The sequence below is a fragment of the Salvelinus alpinus genome, chromosome 2, assembly GCF_045679555.1.
Source record: "Salvelinus alpinus chromosome 2, SLU_Salpinus.1, whole genome shotgun sequence".
NCBI lineage: Eukaryota > Metazoa > Chordata > Actinopteri > Salmoniformes > Salmonidae > Salvelinus > Salvelinus alpinus.
This window is the reverse complement of record NC_092087.1, coordinates 111,217,605-111,239,897: the sequence shown is the minus strand read 5'-3', so window position 1 is coordinate 111,239,897 and position 22,293 is coordinate 111,217,605. Positions and strand designations below refer to the sequence as shown.

The 22,293-nt window shown below is 41.5% G+C and overlaps 4 protein-coding genes and 1 long non-coding RNA gene across 6 annotated transcripts in view; 3 read left to right on the top strand and 2 right to left on the bottom strand.

The window, feature by feature from the left end:
- Positions 1–21,527, top strand: part of LOC139552291 (zinc finger protein 420-like) — a 36,699-nt gene extending 15,172 nt beyond the window's left edge. Inside the window, exons 3-5 of the mRNA XM_071363882.1 lie at positions 2,130–2,232; positions 12,399–12,752; positions 18,408–21,527. Coding sequence (XP_071219983.1) covers positions 2,130–2,232; positions 12,399–12,752; positions 18,408–19,480 — 1,530 coding nt within the window. The 3' untranslated portion in view covers positions 19,481–21,527. The remainder of the gene's footprint in view (positions 1–2,129; positions 2,233–12,398; positions 12,753–18,407) is intronic.
- Positions 1–22,293, bottom strand: part of LOC139548391 (zinc finger protein ZFP2-like) — a 315,038-nt gene that overhangs the window by 143,756 nt on the left and 148,989 nt on the right. The gene's annotated exons all lie outside the window — the stretch shown is intronic.
- LOC139548509 (zinc finger protein 180-like) overlaps positions 1–22,293 on the bottom strand; it is a 284,664-nt gene that overhangs the window by 128,948 nt on the left and 133,423 nt on the right. The window lies entirely within an intron of this gene.
- Positions 1–22,293, top strand: part of LOC139548897 (zinc finger protein 180-like) — a 324,124-nt gene that overhangs the window by 191,579 nt on the left and 110,252 nt on the right. The window lies entirely within an intron of this gene.
- On the top strand, positions 5,505–11,122 carry LOC139550437 (uncharacterized). Its single transcript, XR_011670039.1, has 3 exons — positions 5,505–5,937; positions 9,851–9,922; positions 10,311–11,122. It is a non-coding gene; the product is annotated as an uncharacterized lncRNA (long non-coding RNA).

The following is a 22,293-nucleotide window of genomic DNA, read 5'->3' as shown; positions in this document are numbered from 1 at the left end:
TAGGTTTGTATGCAGTCTGGTGATATACCAGGGACTGGGGATGCAGTTAGGTTTGTATGCAGTCTGGTGATATACTGGGGACTGGGGATGCAGTTAGGTTTGTATGCAGTCTGGTGATATACCAGGGACTGGGGATGCAGTTAGGTTTGTATGCAGTCTGGTGATATACCAGGGACTGGGGATGCAGTTAGGTTTGTATGCAGTCTGGTGATATACCAGGGACTGGTGATGCAGTTAGGTTTGTATGCAGTCTGGTGATATACCAGGGACTGGGGATGCAGTTAGGTTTGTATGCAGTCTGTTGATATACCAGGGCCTGGTGATGTAGTTAGGTTTGTATGCAGTCTGTTGATATACCAGGGACTGGGGATGCACAGTTAGCTTTGTTTTCCTCTAGCTATTCCCCAGTTTGCTCCCAGCAGCTTTCATAGAACATAGATCACTGTTAAACTAGGCTGCAGAACGTTCCTAGTCTGACAGATAATTCAACCAGTGTGTGACCAGTGGGTGTCTTTAAATGAATGAATATGAAACTGCCTTAAATACAGATGTGAAGGAGAGTATGTTTTAAATTCTCCCTCAAAATATGCACTGCTCTATTTGAACGTCTCAATATAATATTATTATTTCATGAAAGGAATGAAAAATACATTTGTGTGCAACAACAAAAAAAGTATCTTAACTGCGTTTCCCCTCCAATCAGCAGACAGCGATGTGCGTCTTTAAGGCGATGCTGCGAGCGTGACGTGTAATCTAGTGGACGGAACGGATCAACAACAACGAGTCAGCCACCTTGGTAGCCAACATAGCCGAAACATTTAGGCTGTTTTCTGTGCATATTTGCCTCTGTGTTTTAAATATACGTCTGACATCTAGTTAATTACCCCCATTTAAATGTTATAGGTACATTCTTAGTCAACTAGCTAGCTTGATAAGTTAGCCTAGCACTAAACTAGTCGCTCATGCTAACTAGCTAGCTAACATCCCCGACCATGAGCTCACTGATGTATTCCTCGCCTGCTAAAGAAGATGCGGTCTGCTGGACGGAGAAAGAAGCTCTGGGGCTGAACATTGTTGTGAAAGAGGAGAAGGAAGAGGAGGATGTTACAGTAAAACAAGAAGTAGAGGGTGAGGCTGTTACAGTGAAAGAAGAAGAGAAAGACGTTTCAGTGAAAGAAGAGGAAGACGCGTTCAGAGTGAAAGAGAAAGAGGAGGATTCCGTTTTTGGAGTGAAGAAGGAGAAAGAGGGAGAGATAACGGCCATATTGACAGAGGAGTCAGGAGATCTGATTACCACCAGTAAGTACTGTCTTAAAAACGGGCTCTAACTCTCTAAAGGTTTTGAATGAATGTGTGGTTTTTAAGCAGCATGCTACTGAAATTCTATACTTGAAAATGTTGTTCTGTACTATAGGAATTTATGTGATAATATAATGTTAAAGCTACATTTTAAAATGGGTGATTAAAGCCCTGAATGCTGATTGGCTGACAGCCGTGGTATATCAGGCCGTATACCATGGGTATGACAAAACATGTATTTTTACTGCTCTAATTACGTTGGTAACCAGTTTATAATTGCAATAATCCACCCCAGGGGTTTGTGATATATGGCCAATATACCACGGCTAAGGGCTGTATCCAGGCACTCTGCGTTGCGTCGTGCTTAAGGACAGTCTTTAACCATGCTATATTGGCCATATACCACACTTCCTCGGGTCTTATTGCTTAACTGTAACATGTGTATACCATCAGAGTCCCCCCACCACAAAATCACAACTTAATTGTCTCACAGAATGGCAAACAACCATCTCTGTTCAGCCTATAAACATGACATTATCTATTATTATAGAGCTCTGCTCAGCCTGTAACCATGACATTATCTATTATTTTAGAGCTCTTATTATGACATCATGACATTCCCTGAGAGATTAGATTTGGAGCTCTACATCATTTGTTTTTAAATCTCACCGTCACGAAGTATATTTTTAATGATGTAATGTTGTGAAGACTGACCTCAGGTTATTGAGGGATCTAGTCTAGATTAAACCTCATAGGAAGACAATTTTATTTAATACAGGCTTCATTCAGGTCTCTCTGTTTAACTAAATAATCTGTTTGTCTTTTGGCAGGAGAGAGACCAGACTCTGACAGCGGGAAGAGTTCCTCAGAGGAAACAGACCCAGAGACGCCTAACCAACACCACTGCTCCCACTGTGGAAAGAGTTTTAGGTGGTCAGGGAGTCTGAAAACGCATGAGAGAATACATACAGGAGAAAAACCGTACCACTGTTCTCACTGTGGAAAGAGTTTTAGGTGGTTATGGGTCCTGAAAAAGCATGAGAGAAAACACACAGGAGAAAAGCCGTATCACTGTTCTCACTGTGGAAAGGGTTTTAGGTGGTCAGGGACTCTGAAAAAGCATGAGAGAACACACACAGGAGAAATGCCCTACCACTGTTCCCAGTGTGGAAAGAGTTTTAGGTGGTCAGGGACTCTGAAAAAGCATGAGAGAACACACACAGGAGAGAAGCCTTTCCAACATACTAATACACAGGAGGAGACAACATACCACTGCTCTCATTGTGGAAAGACATTTTCCCAGTCAGAGGACCTGAAAACACATGAGAGAATAGAGAGGCTGTGTTCTGACTTATGTTTCTGACTGAGAATTTGTCCACGGCCAGGATTCACAGGACCAGGGTGTCCGCTATGGACACCTGGAAGAAATCAGCAGCGGACATTTCTGAAGGTTTATCCAACAGACCTGTACATCCATGAATGGATCTCTATAATGTGTAACTATTTCTGAAGGTTTATCCAACAGACCTGTACATCCATGAATGGATCTATAATGTGTAACTATTTCTGATGTATTGTAATGTATTGTGTAATAGATGTACTATGTTAGGTATATTTATCTGTGGTTTTATTTCAACAGATTTTACTGATGCTATTAGATTGTACTATGTTAGGTATATTTATCTGTGGTTTTATTTCAACAGATTTTACTGATGCTATTAGATTGTACTATGTTAGGTATATTTATCTGTGGTTTTATTTCAACAGATTTTACTGATGCTACTAGATTGTACTATGTTAAGTACACTGCTCAAAAAAATAAAGGGAACACTTAAACAACACAATGTAACTCCAAGTCAATCACACTTCTATGAAATCAAACTGTCCACTTAGGAAGCAACACTGATTGACAATACATTTCACATGCTGTTGTGCAAATGGAATAGACAAAAGGTGGAAATTATAGGCAATTAGCAAGACACCCCCCAAAAAGGAGTGATTCTGCAGGTGGTGACCACAGACCACTTCTCAGTTCCTATGCTTCCTGGCTGATGTTTTGGTCACTTTTGAATGCTGGCGGTGCTCTCACTCTAGTGGTAGCATGAGACGGAGTCTACAACCCACACAAGTGGCTCAGGTAGTGCAGTTCATCCAGGATGGCACATCAATGCGAGCTGTGGCAAAAAGGTTTGCTGTGTCTGTCAGCGTAGTGTCCAGAGCATGGAGGCGCTACCAGGAGACAGGCCAGTACATCAGGAGACGTGGAGGAGGCCGTAGGAGGGCAACAACCCAGCAGCAGGACCGCTACCTCCGCCTTTGTGCAAGGAGGTGCACTGCCAGAGCCCTGCAAAATGACCTCCAGCAGGCCACAAATGTGCATGTGTCTGCTCAAACGGTCAGAAACAGACTCCATGAGGGTGGTATGAGGGCCCAAGCACCTATACCTAAATATGTATTTTTATTTCACCTTTATTTAACCAGGTAGACTAGTTGAGAACAAGTTCTCATTTGCAATGACACATACAACAACACAGAGTTACACATGGAATAAACAAACATACAATCAATTATACAGTAGAAAAATCTATATACAGCATGTGCAAATAAGGTAGGATAAGAGAGGTTAGGCAATAAATAGACCATGGTGGCGAAGTAATTACAATATAGCAATTAAACACTGGAATGGTAGGGAATGTGAATGTGAATAGCAGAAGATGAATGTGCAAGTAGAGATACTGGGGTTAAATGGATTCAATACCCCATAATGTCAAAGTGGAATTATGTTTTTGGAAATGTTTACAAATGTAATTAAAAGCCTAAATAAGTTCAGGAGTAAAGATGTTGCTTAACAAGTCACATAATAAGTTGCAGGGACTCACTCTGTGTGCAATAATAGTGTTTAACATGATGTCTGAATGACTACCTCATCTCTGTACCCCACACATACAATTATCTGTAATGGCCCTCAGTCGAGCAGTGAATTTCAAACACAGATTCAACCACAAAGACCAGGGAGGTTTTCCGACGCCTCGCAAAGAAGTGCACCTATTGGTAAATGGGTAAAAAAAAGCAGACATTGAATATCCCTTTGAGCATGGTGAAGTTATTAATTACACTTTAGATGGTGTATCAATATACCCAGTCACTAACTCAGTTGCTGGAGAGAAAGGAAACTGTTTAGGGATTTCACCATGAGGCCAATGGTGACTTTAAAATAGTTAGTGTTTAATGGTTGTGATAGGAGAAAACTAAGGATGGATCAACAACATTGTAGTTACTCCACAATACTAACCTAAATGACAGAGTGAAAAGATGGAAGCCTGTATAGAATACAAATATTCCAAAACATGCATTCTGTTTGCAATGAGGCACTAAAGTAATACTGAAAAACAATGTGGGAAAGAAATTAACTTTATATCCTGAATACAAAAGCGTTATGTTTGGGGCAAATTCAACACATCACTGACTACATATTTTCAAGCATGGTGGTGGCTGCATCATGTAATGGGTATGCTTGTCATTGGCGTCACTAGAGGCGTAACTACAGTCTCTGATTCTAATTTAATGATCATCAGCTGCATCATTTTATGGTTCTAATCCAGGCAGTATCACTTCCAGGTTAAGCGAGCAGTGTGTCAAGATGTGCAGTGCGGCTTGGCAGGGTCGTGTTTCGGAGGACGCATGGCTCTCGACCTTCGCCTCTCCCCCGAGTCCGTAGAGGAGTTGCAATTGGATTTCATGACATTGGTGAAAAAAAATATATATAATACACTGGTACTGAAATTAGATTTTTAATCACCTGGAAGATGTGTCAAACCATGTAAACACCTGCAAGACTTCGGTTAGAAGTGAATCACCTGGCAGATGTGTCAAACCATGTAAACACCTGCAAGACTTCGGTTAGAAGTGAATCACCTGGCAGATGTGTCAAACCATGTAAACACCTGCAAGACTTAAGTTAGAAGTGAATCACCTGGCAGATGTGTCAAACCATGTAAACACCTGCAAGACTTCGGTTAGAAGTGAATCACCTGGCAGATGTGTCAAACCATGTAAACATCTGCAAGACTTTGGTTAGATTACACTTTTATGAAATAAATGAAAAATAAACTTTTGGTTCCTCAACTGCGTTTCCCACTCCAATCAGCAGATGGCGATGTGCGTCTTTCAGGTTCAGGCGATGCTGCCAGTGTGACGTATAATCTAGTGGACGGGACGCTCCTTCAACAACAACAGCTAGTCAGACACCTCGGTAGCTTTCGAGCAAACATAGCTACAACATCCACGCTCTTTACACTGTTTTGGTGTATATTAGTCGCTGTGTATTAAACACACTTCTGTCGTATGTACTTGTTGGCTGGTTAAGTTAGCATTAGCCTAGCTAGCTAACATCTCCGACCATGAGATCACTAAACTACTCTCCTTCTGTTAAAGAAGAGGAGGTCTGCTGGACGGAGAAAGAAGCTCTGGGACTGAACATTGTAGTCAAAGAGGAGGAGGAAGAGGAGACTGTTACAATACAAAAACAAGTAGAGGATGAGGCTGTTACCGTGAAAGAAGAAGAGAAAGATGTTTCAGTTAAAGAAGAGGATGTAGTTTTTGGATTGTAGGAGGAGGAAGAAGATCGGATTAACACCAGTAAGTACAGTCTTAAACAGAACGTTAACAATGGATCAATGCATCCAATCTAGAGGCGAAAGAAACGCACGCCTGTTTAGGAGAGGTGCTGGCTAGCAGAGTAGAACACCTGTTTAGGAGAGGTGCTGGCTAGCAGAGTAGAACACCTGTTTAGGAGAGGTGCTGGCTAGCAGAGTAGAACACCTGTTTAGGAGAGGTGCTGGCTAGCGGAGTAGAACACCTGTTTAGGAGAGGTGCTGGCTAGCAGAGTAGAACACCTGTTTAGGAGAGGTGCTGGCTAGCAGAGTAGAACACCTGTTTAGGAGAGGTGCTGGCTAGCGGAGTAGAACACCTGTTGGAGAGGTGCTGGCTAGCAGAGTAGAACACCTGTTGGAGAGGTGCTGGCTAGCGGAGTAGAACACCTGTTTAGGAGAGGTGCTGGCTAGCAGAGTAGAACACCTGTTTAGGAGAGGTGCTGGCTAGCAGAGTAGAACACCTGTTTAGGAGAGGTGCTGGCTAGCGGAGTAGAACACCTGTTGGAGAGGTGCTGGCTAGCAGAGTAGAACACCTGTTTAGGAGAGGTGCTGGCTAGCGGAGTAGAACACCTGTTGGAGAGGTGCTGGCTAGCGGAGTAGAACACCTGTTTAGGAGAGGTGCTGGCTAGCAGAGTAGAACACCTGTTGGAGAGGTGCTGGCTAGCGGAGTAGAACACCTGTTTAGGAGAGGTGCTGGCTAGCGGAGTAGAACACCTGTTTAGGAGAGGTGCTGGCTAGCAGAGTAGAACACCTGTTTAGGAGAGGTGCTGGCTAGCAGAGTAGAACACCTGTTTAGGAGAGGTGCTGGCTAGCAGAGTAGAACACCTGTTTAGGAGAGGTGCTGGCTAGCAGAGTAGAACACCTGTTGGAGAGGTGCTGGCTAGCAGAGTAGAACACCTGTTTAGGAGAGGTGCTGGCTAGCGGAGTAGAACACCTGTTGGAGAGGTGCTGGCTAGCAGAGTAGAACACCTGTTTAGGAGAGGTGCTGGCTAGCAGAGTAGAACACCTGTTTAGGAGAGGTGCTGGCTAGCAGAGTAGAACACCTGTTTAGGAGAGGTGCTGGCTAGCGGAGTAGAACACCTGTTGGAGAGGTGCTGGCTAGCAGAGTAGAACACCTGTTTAGGAGAGGTGCTGGCTAGCAGAGTAGAACACCTGTTTAGGAGAGGTGCTGGCTAGCAGAGTAGAATCAACCAAATGGATTTATATAGCCCTTCTTACATCAGCTGATATCTCAAAGTACTGTACAGAAACCCAGCCTAAAACCCCAAACAACAAGCAATGCAGGTGTAGAAGCACGGTGGCTAGGAAAAACTCTGTGGAAAGGCCAAAACCTAGGAAGAAACCTAGAGAGGAACCAGGCTATGAGGGGTGGCCAGTCCTCTTCTGGCTCTGCCGGGTGGAGATTATAACAGAACATGGCCAAGATGTTCAAATGTTCATAAATTACCAGCATGGTCAAATAATAATAATCACAGTGGTTGTCGAGGGTGCAACAGGTCAGCACCTCAGGAGTAAATGTCAGTTGGCTTTTCATAGCCGATCATTGAGAGTATCTCTACCGCTCCTGCGGTCTCTAGAGAGTTGAAAACAGCAGGTCTGGGACAGGTAGCACGTCCGGTGAACACCTGTTTAGGAGAGGTGCTGGCTAGCGGAGTAGGATCATTCGAGGAGCCTGCTAATACCTTAGCTTTTCTGAAGACGACAGAAAAAGCGTGCCTACCTCTCATAGTGCATCAAAATGATTTGAGCAGGAACACTCCCCTACTCCCAGGATGCACGCAGGGCAAAACGTAAGTACACACTCCTCTACTCCCAGGATGCACGCAGGGCAAAACGTAAGTACACACTCCCCTACTCCCAGGATGCAGGCAGGGCAACACGTAAGTACACACTCCCCTACTCCCAGGATGCAGGCAGGGCAAGACGTAAGTACACACTCCCCTACTCCCAGGATGCACGCAGGGCAAGACGTAAGTACACACTCCCCTACACCCAGGATGCACGCAGGGCAAAACGTAAGTACACACTCCCCTACTCCCAGGATGCACGCAGGGCAAAACGTAAGTACACACTCCCCTACTCCCAGGATGCACGCAGGGCAAAACGTAAGTACACACTCCCCTACTCCCAGGATGCAGGCAGGGCAAAACGTAAGTACACACTCCCCTACTCCCAGGATGCACGCAGGGCAAAACGTAAGTACACACTACCCTACTCCCAGGATGCAGGCAGGGCAAAACGTAAGTACACACTCCCCTACTCCCAGGATGCACGCAGGGCAAAACGTAAGTACACACTCCCCTACTCCCAGGATGCAGGCAGGGCAAAACGTGAGTACACACTCCCCTACTCCCAGGATGAGGACAGGGCAAAACGTGAGTACACACTCCCCTACTCCCAGGATGCAGGCAGGGCAAAACGTAAGTACACACTCCCCTACTCCCAGGATGCAGGCAGGGCAAAACGTAAGTACACACTCCCCTACTCCCAGGATGCACGCAGGGCAAAACGTAAGTACACACTCCCCTACTCCCAGGATGCACGCAGGGCAAAACGTAAGTACACACTCCCCTACTCCCAGGATGCACGCAGGGCAAAACGTGAGTACACACTCCCCTACTCCCAGGATGCACGCAGGGCAAAACGTAAGTACACACTCCCCTACTCCCAGGATGCAGACAGGGAAAAACGTAAGTACACACTCCCCTACTCCCAGGATGCACGCAGGGCAAAACGTAAGTACACCCTCCCCTACTCCCAGGATGAGGACAGGGCAAAACGTGAGTACACACTCCCCTACTCCCAGGATGCAGGCAGGGCAAAACGTAAGTACACACTCCCCTACTCCCAGGATGCACGCAGGGCAAAACGTAAGTACACACTCCCCTACTCCCAGGATGCACGCAGGGCAAAACGTGAGTACACACTCCCCTACTCCCAGGATGCACGCAGGGCAAAACGTAAGTACACACTCCCCTACTCCCAGGATGCAGACAGGGAAAAACGTAAGTACACACTCCCCTACTCCCAGGATGCACGCAGGGCAAAACGTAAGTACACCCTCCCCTACTCCCAGGATGAGGACAGGGCAAAACGTAAGTACACACTCCCCTACTCCCAGGATGCACGCAGGGCAAAACGTAAGTACACACTCCCCTACTCCCAGGATGCACGCAGGGCAAAACGTGAGTACACACTCCCCTACTCCCAGGATGCACGCAGGGCAAAACGTAAGTACACACTCCCCTACTCCCAGGATGCAGACAGGGCAAAACGTAAGTACACACTCCCCTACTCCTGGCAACACCATAGACTACACTATGCACAACCAAAGGCTCTTTTAAGAGCCATTCACATTGCAATAAGAGTATTCTTCCATTTACTTAGCTATGTCAACTGCAGTTATTCAATTCACAGTTTCTCTCCCTTTGATTTCTACTTCTCAGGTGAGGGTGCTGTTTAGGTAAGGGTGTGATGTCTGAGCAAAAACAACTAGGCTATCACCCATATTGAAAAAAAATGTAGAACAATTAGACACCCTATAACCCACACCTACACACTCATGTATCAATCTGATTGATGGATTGTGTTGTGCAGTAAGCAGGCTCAGGTGTATAACTGTGGCTCCTTCCACCTTCAAAGAATAGGCAAGAGGGCCAACCATGGAGAATAGTAAGACACTTCATTATTTCTATAACTACGCTATATTGTTTGTCCTCGTGGGTCCGTTCATGTTTTTCAGCATAAAGTACTCTGCAGCCACTTAGTGTGGTGTGGACACCAGGTGAGGCCACACACAGATTCCTGTTGAACACTGTCACTTTAACTACCTTATTTTCTCAATAACAGTCTCTCTCCTTCACTTCATCCCTCTCTCCCCTTCTCCCTAAATCCTCTAGGTTATATCAGCTGTGTCGGTGAACCCCTCCTGCATCTGAACAGGCTACATAGAGGGCACAGCATGATCAGAGGTGAGAGGTCACTTGGTCAGGTCAACAGGAAGTATTATTAAAGAGATGCTTTACATTGAAATACAGACAGAGATGCAGTAGTCCCAGAGTTATTGATCCCAGGTCAGTTTATATTATACAGGAAGTATTATTAAAGAGATGCTTTACATTGAAATACAGATAGATGCAGTAGTCCCAGAGTTACTGATCCCAGGTCAGTTTATATTATACAGGAAGTATTATTAAAGAGATGCTTTACATTGAAATACAGATAGATGCAGTAGTCCCAGAGTTAATGATCCAAGGTCAGTTTTGCATTTCACCTCCTGATTGATGACTAACAATGTTAGAATAAAAAATAAAAACACAAGGCTTAAACATGCTCTCTCCATCTGTCTCTCGTCTGCAGATATGTTTTGATGTGAGAGGATGCCAACCCCCAGTCCCATCATCGACACCTCACCTGCTTTTAAGATAACCTTTGGGCCGACGTGAGACACTATTATGTAATTGTGATGAACTGAGACAATATTTATGTAGCACTGTGATTCATTAATCATGTGCTGCCTTCCCTGCTCCTATGTGCTTACCTCTTTCCCTTTCTGTCTTTTACACCTCTCCCACCTCCTCTTTCTTCCTCTGTTTTTATAATTCACAACAGATGTGCAATGAAGTACAGATTGAACTTGTATTTATAACACTTGGACAATGAGCTTTTCAATAAAGCGTTTCACATTCTCTACTGGTTGAAATGAAGTGTAATGTGAGGAAATACTCCACCTATCCTGTGTTTATCAGATCAATGCAGATGAAGGGCATTAGATGTTGAGATGAACCGGTGTTAGAGTATTTACATGATGCATAGGAAGTGTAGTGTTCTGGTTTTTAACATTATATTTCTGTATATATGAATTAACTAGTTAAATCCTGTTTCTAGTCTATTAGTTACAATGTGTAACCATTGATGTCCCAGGACCAAGATTGGTAAACACTGTTGAAGTGTAGAATTGTAATACATACATGCAGACACAGCGTCATTCAAAGACTGGAATTTGATACTCCTGGTATTGGATATGACTGAAAAATTATCTCAAAGACATTCATACTTAAACCACCTTTATTTGCCAAGGTAGAGTACATGATCAGTGAATATATTAAATGTACAGGCTACAATGTGGGGATCTCATGCATGGTAATAACTACATGTATATACGACTTGCATCCTTGGTACAACATGATATTATATTCTACTCAATCCATAGGCTTCGTTAATGTCATTCAGGCTGTTTTGAAGTTGATACAACTGGCTATGATAGCTGAGGTTCATAGCTAGGTTCTTAACTAATATGTATACCAAACGTTTGGGTCCATACACAGATCGGCTAGATAGCTAGCTACACATCCATGGGCATACAGGGATTTTAATCATCCACTGCACAATAAGCAAGAACATAGCTAGCTACGTGATTTCATCTATCTGCATGGCAAATATCAGCAAGGCAAGCTTACAAAATTGTACATTCAATTTGCAGTAAAATCTTCAGCTAGCTAGATTCTATACATCCACTGTTTCCCAAAATGACAGTCTGGTTTGCTGGTTGTTTCAGGAGTCCCTAAAACAACCAGAATTACAATTTCATACTCATGTCACAACACCCATAAAGCTAGCCAGCTAGCTGGCTAATGTTAGCTAGTCAGCTAGCTGGCTAAATCACGATTTTCGTAAATGAACTATGATTAAAACAAAATGCATAATCGTTTGTCTCTACATGAACTAACATTCCTGTCAACTGTACATGTTTTTGCATGATTAGTTATGACATTATAATCCCTTACATTTGCTTCCATCCTAGTATTTCTGTCCGCCATCTTTGATTCAGTTCAGTTCTGTGTAGGGGTACCCCTCTTCTAGTATTTCTGTTCGCCATCTTTGATTCAGTTCTGTGTAGTGGTTCCCCTCTCTTCTAGTATTTCTGTCCGCCATCTTTGATTCAGTTCAGTTCTGTGTAGGGGTTCCCCTCTCTTCTTGTATTTCTGTCCGCCATCTTTGATTCAGTTCAGTTCTGTGTAGGGGTACCCCTCTCTTCTAGTATTTCTGTCCGCCATCTTTGATTCAGTTCAGTTCTGTGTAGGGTTACCCCTCTCTCCTAATATATATTTGCTGAAGAAAGTCTAACAGTCACTAGTGCGGCAGCAGCCTCCCCCGGTCCTAGTGCCGGCATAGTAAAAAGTTTAAGATGAGATGGAACGGTTGACAAAAAAAAAAAATGACAGAAAAAATATATTGACTGATATTGATTTATTTAGGGGGGACTAATTAATATTTTAGTTCTAGCGACGTCCTTGATTCATACCCTTTAACTTTTTGTCTGAAAATAAAATATACGTTTTACTCAATTGTGTTGCCCACTCCAGTCAGCATATTGCGGTCTGCGACTTTAAGGCGATGCTGCTACTGTGACGTATAATCTAGTGGACGGAACGCTTCTTTCAACAGCAGCAACAGACAGTCAGCAACCTCGGTCACTAAGCTACTCCCCTGCTATAGAAGAAGCGGGTATCACAGTAAAACCAGAAGTAGAGGATGAGGCCGTTACTGTGAAAGAAGGGGAAGAAGCGTTCAGAGTGAAAGAGGAGGAGGATGTTACAGTAAAAGGAGAGGAGGATGTAGTTTATGGAGTGAAAGAGGAGGAGGAAGAGATGACTGTTACATTGAAAACGGAGGAGGAAGAAGAGGAGGAAACTGGATATCTGGTCCCGGTTTCCCAAACGCATCTTAAGGTGTCCGATGGTTCTAACGGTGAACTTAGCCATAAGATGGTTTTGAGAAACCGTTCCCTGATTAACACTCGTAAGTACCTTCTAAAAAACAGAGGCACAAACTCTGCAGTTGTTGAACTGATGTTTGGTGTTAAACACATGCCTCATGAGCTTAGTTAAACTGTTGTACCCCATCAGAACCCCAAATAAGCTTTTTTTACTCCAATGTTTAGAAACAATGTAAATCAACACTGTATAGCCTCAACATGGTTAAAACATGGTTAAAACTATCATGTTGATACCATGGATAGTCAGTCCTTGCATCCATTGGTCTGTCTATGAATTTGAGAGTAGTTACATTTATCCAACCCCATCATCATCTTATTAGCGAAACAGTAGTAGAATTACAGCTTTGTTATTGTTTCAACTGCAGATTGGTTGTTTGTTGTGTGGCTTTTTTAAAGAGACAACCTAGGATTTAAACAGAAACAAAATGGCTGCCCAGAGACTTGGTTTGGTAAACAGCTGAGGGATGGGGGTTGGAGAAATATAACCACTCTCAAATTCATAGAGAAAGCTATTGTATCAACCTTAACCCAAAACCTGGGGACCTCGTCAAGAAGTTCGGACATCTTGGTGTAACAGTTATAAGGTGTTAACTTGAGAGTCACTGGACCCAGGTTTGAGTTCAGCTCAGGGCAACCCCCTGAATTCAATACACTATGAATACAAGGACTGGTCATCCATGATGTCATAATGATAGTTTAACCAGGTTTCTAGGACATATAGTATGTTCTAGAATTCATCCATGATGTCATAATTATAGTTTAACCAGGTTTCTAGGATATATAGTATATTCTAGAATTCATCCATGATGTCATAATGATAGTTTAACCAGGTTTCTAGGATATATAGTATATTCTAGAATTCATCCATGATGTCATAATGATAGTTTAACCAGGTTTCTAGGCTATATAGTATATTCTAGAATTCATCCATGATGTCATAATGATAGTTTAACCAGGTTTCTAGGCTATATAGTATATTCTAGAATTCATCCATGATGTCATAATGATAGTTTAACCAGGTTTCTAGGCTATATAGTATATTCTACAATTGCCAGTGTAGATTTCCTGTGGGGGTCAAATTGTTAGAGCTGTTGATAAGTCATTGTATAATATTCAGCCAATTTATTTTCATGCCATTACATCAATATCGCCCAACCAGAAGAGAATAAACTCTTCCTGAACCAACTCCTGCTGGCCTTCATACATTCTGACGTTGCTGGTAATCGGCTACACAAGCAGTCGGCAACCTACATTTGGAGTGCAAATTTATCTGACCATTTCTGCCGGTTATTATTTATTTGCACATTTTACTGAAACAGTTTAATTTAATTGATAATAGTATCTCAAAATCATTGTATTTGATTCATCTACATTCCATCTAAATGAAAATTATACAAATCTAAAAGTAACTTTTATTGCCATTGCCAACTATGTAAAAATAGCCTACATGAAACCAACAAACAAAAACATTTGCAGCCTGCAGGTAGAAAATATCCCGATTTAAAAATAAATATCCTATAAATCCCATTGGCTGCACATGGCCTGTCAACAACAAACTTGAAACATTCTATCAGCTATCAACTGGGTCCTCTGAAACTTGCAACATTGTATAAAATATTCTGGGCCCTCAGTTTCCTGCGCCAGTGAGTTCTGGACAGACACATCTGTCGTCTATTTGTGAAAGGGATAAGAAGTAATCAGGTATTTTATAACATTTCCACTGGATCAGAGCATTACGTTTTTCCCTTTAATGCTGAGTGGTTATCGAAAGGGCGAGAGCTGGAAATAATTTACAAATACTTTGAGCAACTATTGTCATTTGTAGTGGATTCTAATAAGACTGTTTACCTGCTGTTTGAGGTGAAGAAAAAATTAGTTGGAGAAGCTGAATCATTTTTTTTTTGAGAAGCTCCACAGCTCATTAGTGGTGGTGCGTTAAGACAATCTGAAATACTATCAGACATCCCCAAATGGGCACATTTATAGGCCTTCATTTGCACTCAGGCCAGGTAAACTAGTCCTACATCTATATGTGTAATCAGGTGTGCGTCCTTACTCAACATTGACAGGAGTGTTTCAAACAAAAAAATGAATAAATTGGCAAAACGGACGCATCTTGCAGGGTCAGGTCTGGGTGGTCTGCCATGGGTCGTTTAATTTAGTATCCGTTTGGGTCGGCATGGGGAATGAATCTATTTCTCCATAGTATGTTGTACCGAAGTTGACCGACTGAAAGGAAGTGTAACTTTGACTATAATTACTGTTTCTTGAAGGAGGGAAACGAGGTACAACACCTGATTGGCCCCACCCCTTCCTGGGTCGGTGAAGAGCGGTATTAACTTCTTATGGCTGCAGGGGCAGTATTGAGTAACTTGGATAAAGGTGCCCATTTCAAACGGCCTCGTACTCAATTCTTGCTCGTACAATATGCATATTATTATTACTATTGGATAGAAAACACTCTCTAGTTTCTAAAACCATTTGAATTATTTCTCTGAGTGAAACAGAACTCATTCTGCAGCACACTTCCTGTCAGGAAGTGAGATTTCTGAAATCGAGGTCTCTGTTCTAGGGCCTGCCTATAAATGGGCATGATACGTATTAGTATACATGGACATCATACACCTTCCACTAGATGTCAAGAGGCAGTGAGAGAAGAAATGGGGTGATTATCTTGGTCTGAGGTGAAATAAATCCTCTTGGAATGACGTGTGACCCATTTCCTGTTTTCTGGAAAGCGCGAGGATGGACCTGGAATTGTCTTCTTGAAAGCTGTCGTTATAGGCGACTACTATCTCCAGCTTTGATTTTATTTGATACATGTGACAATATCATCGTAAAGTATGTTTTTTCAATATAGTTTTATTAGATTTTGAAATTTTTTCGGGACGTTAGGCGTGTTGCTTTGTCTGCGTTTGTTCACGAAGGTGAGCTTCGCGCCACTTTGCTAGCTTTCCGTGCTAATTGACTGGAGAAGAGGACATTCTAAAACCAAACAACGATTGTTCCCGACAAAGGACCCCTTGTCCAACATTCTGATGGAAGATCATCAAAAGTAGGACCCATTTTATGATGCTATTTCATATATCTGTCGAACTGTGTACTATTAGTTTTGCGCCCAGGTTTTGGGCATTGTCTCGCCATAACGTAAGCCTTATGTCGTAATGAAGTTATTTTTTAGAATTCTAACACTGCGATTGCATTAAGAACTAGTGTATCTATCATTTCCTATACAACATGTTTTTTTTTGTCATGTTTATAAATAGTTATTTGGTCAGAATATGTGAGAGTCAGAAAAATATCCGGACGTTCTGGGAAAAAGATGCTACGTTAGCACAATGTGTAACCACTGATTTCAGCTCTAAATATGCACATTTTCGAACAAAACATAAGTGTATGTATAACCTGATGTTATAGGACTGTCATCTGATGAAGCTTATCAAGGTTAGTCAAAAATTATATATCTTTTGCTGGTTTGTTACGATCGCTAACTTTCGCTGCTGGGAAATGGCTTGTGTTTCTGGCTATTGTGGTAAGCTAATATAATGCTCTATTGTGTTTTCGCTGTAAAACACTTAATAAATCGGAAATATTGGCTGGAATCACAAGATGCCTGTCTTTCATTTGCTGTACACCATATATTTTTCAGAAATGTTTTATGATGAGTATTTAGGTATTTGACGTTGGTGTCTGTAATTACTCTGGCTGCTTCGGTGCTATTTCTGACGGTAGCTGTGATGGTAGCTGCAATGTAAAACTGATTTATAGCTCAAATATGCACATTTTTCGAACAAAACATAGATTTATTGTATAACATGTTATAAGACTGTCATCTGATGAAGTTGTTTCTTGGTTAGTTTGGTTGGTTCTTGGTTAGTTAGGTTGGCTTTGTGCATGCTACCTGTGCTGTGAAAAATGTCTGTCCTTTTTTGTATTTGGTGGTGAGCTAACATAAATATACGTGGTGTTTTTGCTGTAAAACATTTTAAAAATCAGACATGTTGGCTGGATTCACAAGATGTTTATCTTTCAAATGCTGTATTGGACTTGTTAATGTGTTAAAGTTAAATATTTAAAAAATATATATATTTTGAATTTCGCGCCCTGCACTTGAAGTGGCTATTGTCATAAGTGTACCGACGTCGGGCTTGCAGCCAGAAGAAGTTAAATTGAAGGAATAAATCCAAGCCTCATGCTCATCACCTGTGGAAGGCAGGGATTCCAGGAAGGTGTGGATTTAATAGTATGTTGTACCTAGTTTCCCTCCTTCAGGGAACAGTAGTTATAGTCATAACATGTGGATTTGATAGTATGTTGTACGTAGTTTCCCTCCTTCAGGGAACAGTCGTTATAGTCATAACATGTGGATTTGATAGTATGTTGTACCTAGTTTCCCTCCTTCAGGGAACAGTAGTTATAGTCATAACATGTGGATTTGATAGTATGTTCTACCTAGTTTCCCTCCTTCAGGGAACAGTCGTTATAGTCATAACATGTGGATTTGAAAGTATGCTGCACCTAGTTTCCCTCCTTCAGGGAACAGTAGTTATAGTCATAACATGTGGATTTAATAGTATGTTGTACCTAGTTTCCCTCCTTCAGGGAACAGTAGTTATAGTCATAACATGTGGATTTGATAGTATGTTGTACCTAGTTTCCCTCCTTCAGGGAACAGTAGTTATTTTCATAACATGTGGATTTAATAGTATGCTGTACCTAGTTTCCCTCCTTTAGGGAACAGTAGTTATAGTCATAACGTTATTAAATACTGGATCTTGCAGTAGGACAGTTTTTTGTATTCAGATCTCTGAAATGCTGTCTAACTACGTCACATTTAGTGTCTCCTTATGTTACGCTGGGAAAACAGTTTTCAATCATTTCAGAGTTTGCTAAATCCAATGGTTCTAACCGAAAGTCCCCTTAACTTTATTGACAACACCCAAATGGATACTGTCATTAATGTGGTTTTTCAATAATTACACATAATACTTAATACTGTAGCTGTTTTGTTATAGTCACATGTTCAACTATCATCAAGTGATCCAGGAAATCATTTTCTGAATGACAGTCACATGACAAACATCACGACATGCAACAACAACCAAAGTGCTTCTTCATTCATTACTCTGGTAAAGACAGTTATGCTGTGCTCCACGTTGGATCCAAAATACCTAACAAATTGGTGTTTATAATGTTAATGTCTGCTTGATTTACAGTAGGGTCTCGTTAGTCTGTTTGCACACAGAGATATTTAGCTCTAGTGGTGAATTAGTGAATAGACACAGAGCTTAATGTGAGTTTCCTTGAGTAACACTCCTGATCTTGTGCTGTAATATTCAGAATACATTGTGGAAAACTAAAATCTTTGTTCACCATTTTTGTTCCAGGCAGATATACTACATCCATAACTAGCGGTTTCTGCAATCAAATTGTGTGTGCATCGACCTCGTGCTGCAATTTTATCACAGAACACAGAAAGGGGCCTTTTTTGGAGACCAAAGGTCGTCTGGCACACTGCTTAGGTCTTGACTGTCTTAAGACAATTGTAAAATAATTTAACAGACATCAATTGTTGTACAACTGCATGGGTATGCTCTGGGCATCACCTTTTACCTCAAATAAACAGTGGATTTCTGCTGTTGTGGGCCTTTAACCGTCTGACTTTGTTGTTCACACAGGAGAGATACGGGACTATCGTGGATCCTCTGGGGAGCCTCAACAACAACATGATGCTGAAGAGGCAGAGAAGAGTCTCTCCACATCAGAACACCTCAAGAAACACCAGTGGAGACCCACAGGGAAGAAATCTCACCGCTGCTCTGACTGTGGGAAGAGATTCACCTCATCAGGCATTAAAATTCATCAGAGAATCCACACAGGAGAGAAACCTTATAGCTGTGGTCGATGTGGGAAGAGATGCACCTCATCTGTAAAACTTAAAATACATCAAAGACATCACACAAGAGAGAAACCATATGGCTGTGCTCAATGTGGAAAGAGTTTTGTTACATCTAGCCATCTGACTCAACACCAGAGAACACACACAGGAGAGAAACCATATAGCTGTGGTCAATGTGGGAAGAGTTTTACTAGATCTTACTGTCTGACTTTACACCAGAGAATACACACCGGAGATAAACCTTATAGCTGTGATCAATGTGGGAAGAGTTTTAGTCAATCTGGAGAGCTGACAGTGCACCAGAGAACACACACAGGAGAGAAACCATTTAGCTGTGATCAATGTGGGAAGAGTTTTACTAGATCTGGCTGTCTGGCAGTGCACCAGAGAATACACACAGGAGAGAAACCTTATAGCTGTGGTCAATGTGGGAAGAGTTTTACTAGATCTTACTGTCTGACTTTACACCAGAGAATACACACAGGAGATAAACCTTATAGCTGTGATCAATGTGGGAAGAGGTTTAGTCAATCTGGAGAGCTGACAGTGCACCAGAGAACACACACAGGAGAGAAACCATTTAGCTGTGATCAATGTGGGAAGAGTTTTACTAGATCTGGCTGTCTGGCAGTGCACCAGAGAATACACACAGGAGAGAAACCTTATAGCTGTGGTCAATGTGGGAAGAGTTTTACTAGATCTTACTGTCTGACTTTACACCAGAGAATACACACAGGAGATAAACCTTATAGCTGTGATCAATGTGGGAAGAGGTTTAGTCAATCTGGAGAGCTGACAGTGCACCAGAGAACACACACAGGAGAGAAATCTCATAGCTGTGACCAGAGATAATCTGATAAAAGATCTCTGATCAAATATCAGAAAATGTATATATGAAGGAGTTGTTTCATGATATCAATGAATTAATGTCACAATGTAGAATGTTTTAACATTGTAGTAGGAGTATTTTAATGTCTCAGTGTAGAATGTTTTAATATATAGTATATTAATGTACTCTGCAGTCAGTCATTCAGAATGTCACAATGTAGAACCCTAAACGTTTGCCCCCTTATCAATTGGTTTCAACATGATATGGATATTAGGCTCATTGGGGGAAATCCAGGCTCTGAATTGAAAGAGTATTATTTATGTGATTTAACACAAAGTGACTAACAAAAAAAGAGTTGTCCTCTAACCAGTGATGTACACATTATTCCCAGAATCAACTGATTTCAACATAATATCGATGAGTTATGACAAATAAGTGTTGTGTTCCTTTGTTTAGCGACCCCTAAATTTAAATGCATCACTCCAATATGTAGCTGACTGTCTTCTGCAGGTTGTCCTCTAACCAGTGAGGTAAAATATATCTCCCATTTCCATGTGTTTTTGTTGTTGTTAGTTTCAACAGCAAGTACAACCTGATGTCCCCCCTAATCGATATCAGTGATTTATTGCTACTTGTCAAAACAACAGGGTTTTTGGTGCTTGTGTCCATTGTGAGGACAACTTGGTTTCTGATTGTCTCAAGTTTGGGCAGTCAAAAAGATCTGTGTTTTGTGTTTAGCCAGTGCGTTCCATGGATCACAAATTATTTTGAATTTCCGTATTAGAGATGAGTTATGTTTGGGCTCGTTCCAAGGGGACGAGAGTTCCTAGAAGCTAGTGAGTTTTAGGAAGAGAAAAATACACGTTATTTTTCATGTTTTTATAGGTGAAGGTGAAGCATTGTAGTTGATTATAATGTGAAATGGAAGTTGTTTTCAAGGGGACGTAGGATGTATCTGATGTATCTTTTACAGCAGACAGTATCTGCTGTAAAAACAGTACACTTTGTGTAGAGACCAGGGTCTGGCCCTGGGGTCATCTCTCCCTGGTACCATATAGAATAGAAACATTAACTCATGCTCTGGAATGCGGTCTCTTCAGGTTTTATCACCCAAAAGACATTGTAAATCTCCTGTCAGTGTTATCGTTCCAAGGGGAGGAGAGTCCTAGAAGCTAGTGGGGGAAAAATACACTTTTTCTTGTTTTTAATTGTTGATAGCCAGTAGACACCATGTTTATATTGGTGAAGAATTGTAGTTGATTATATTGTGAAATGGAAGTTGTTTTCTGTTGGTGGTGCACATTCTTTTAAGGTGTTAGTCTTTGGTTTTTCCATTTATGTTTTGAGGTTGGACTTTAGCGCGTATAGCTCGTTAGCACGTAGGACGCACTGATTGGTGTCACCTCGTTAGTCAGTATGTGTTACACCTGTGCTGGCTTGTCCATCTCGTTTGTGGGAAGGTGTTTCACCTGAGCTGGTCCAGGTTCTATTTAAGAGTGTCTGGCCCAGTGCTCCAGTTGTCTTGATAGATGTGGAGAGTCAACACCTTTAGTTGCGCTACCTTTTTGGTTTGCTTCCTGTCTTTAAGTTTGGTGTGGGTTTTTATTTTGTTTGCCTCTTCTTGGGCAGATTTAGTGGGTGTCATAGTGGGTGTCTTTTAGGTCCCAGTTGTTACCAGTCAATTTTCAATCGATGCCCCCGTAGTGTCTTTCAGAGCCCCTCCTAAAAAACAAGTTATGTTTTGGGTTGGATGTAGCATCATATTGTTAATATTTGAATCAATGGCATTTCCTTTGCAATGCTCATTAGTCTTTCAGTTGTTCTTAGTTTTTTTATCCTCAATATTTCTGTTTATTTTCATTGTTTTTTCCTCTGAAGCCATTGTGTTGCATCCATGTCTGAAATGTGCTGCATAAATAAAGCTTGATTTGACTTCAACAAATGAACCCAATGACTGACCAATCAACAGACTCTTGGTCCCTCTTAGTATTTGTTAATGAATAGAATACAGTATATACATATGAGATGAGTAATACATAGACTAAGATACAGTAGAATAGGATAGAATACAGTATATACATATGAGATGAGTAATGCCAGATATGTAAACATGCAGGAGATCCACGAAGGAAAGACAGTGATGGTGCTCAGTGACGTTGTTGCAAATGGTGGGGAACAACCAATCACGATGAGGGATCGCCAGCTGTGAACGCTTTAGCATGCTGGAGACAACCATGGAGAATCAAGTGTTCCAATGGTAAAACGTTTGATTTAATTACATCAAGTGTTCCAATGGTAAAACGTTTGATTTAATTACATCAAGTGTTCCAATGGTAAAACGTTTGATTTAATTACATTAAGTGTCCCAATGGTAAAACGTTTGATTTAATTACATCAAGTGTCCCAATGGCAAAACGTTTGATTTAATTACATCAAGTGTTCCAATGGTAAAACATTTGATTTAATTACATCAAGTGTCCCAATGGCAAAACGTTTGATTTAATTACATCAAGCGTTCCAATGGTAAAACGTTTGATTTAATTACATCAAGCGTTCCAATGGTAAAACGTTTGATTTAATTACATCAAGTGTTCCAATGGTAAAACGTTTGATTTAATTACATCAAGCGTTCCAATGGTAAAACGTTTGATTTAATTACATCAAGTGTTCCAATGGTAAAACGTTTGATTTAATTACATCAAGCGTTCCAATGGTAAAATGTTTGAGTTCATTGTGACACGGTCACTTTGCCTAGTGTTTATTGCCACGTTGGGATGCAACCTTTTTTTAACCAGTTCTGATGGTTGTTAAAAGTGGATTTTGACATTATTATCGT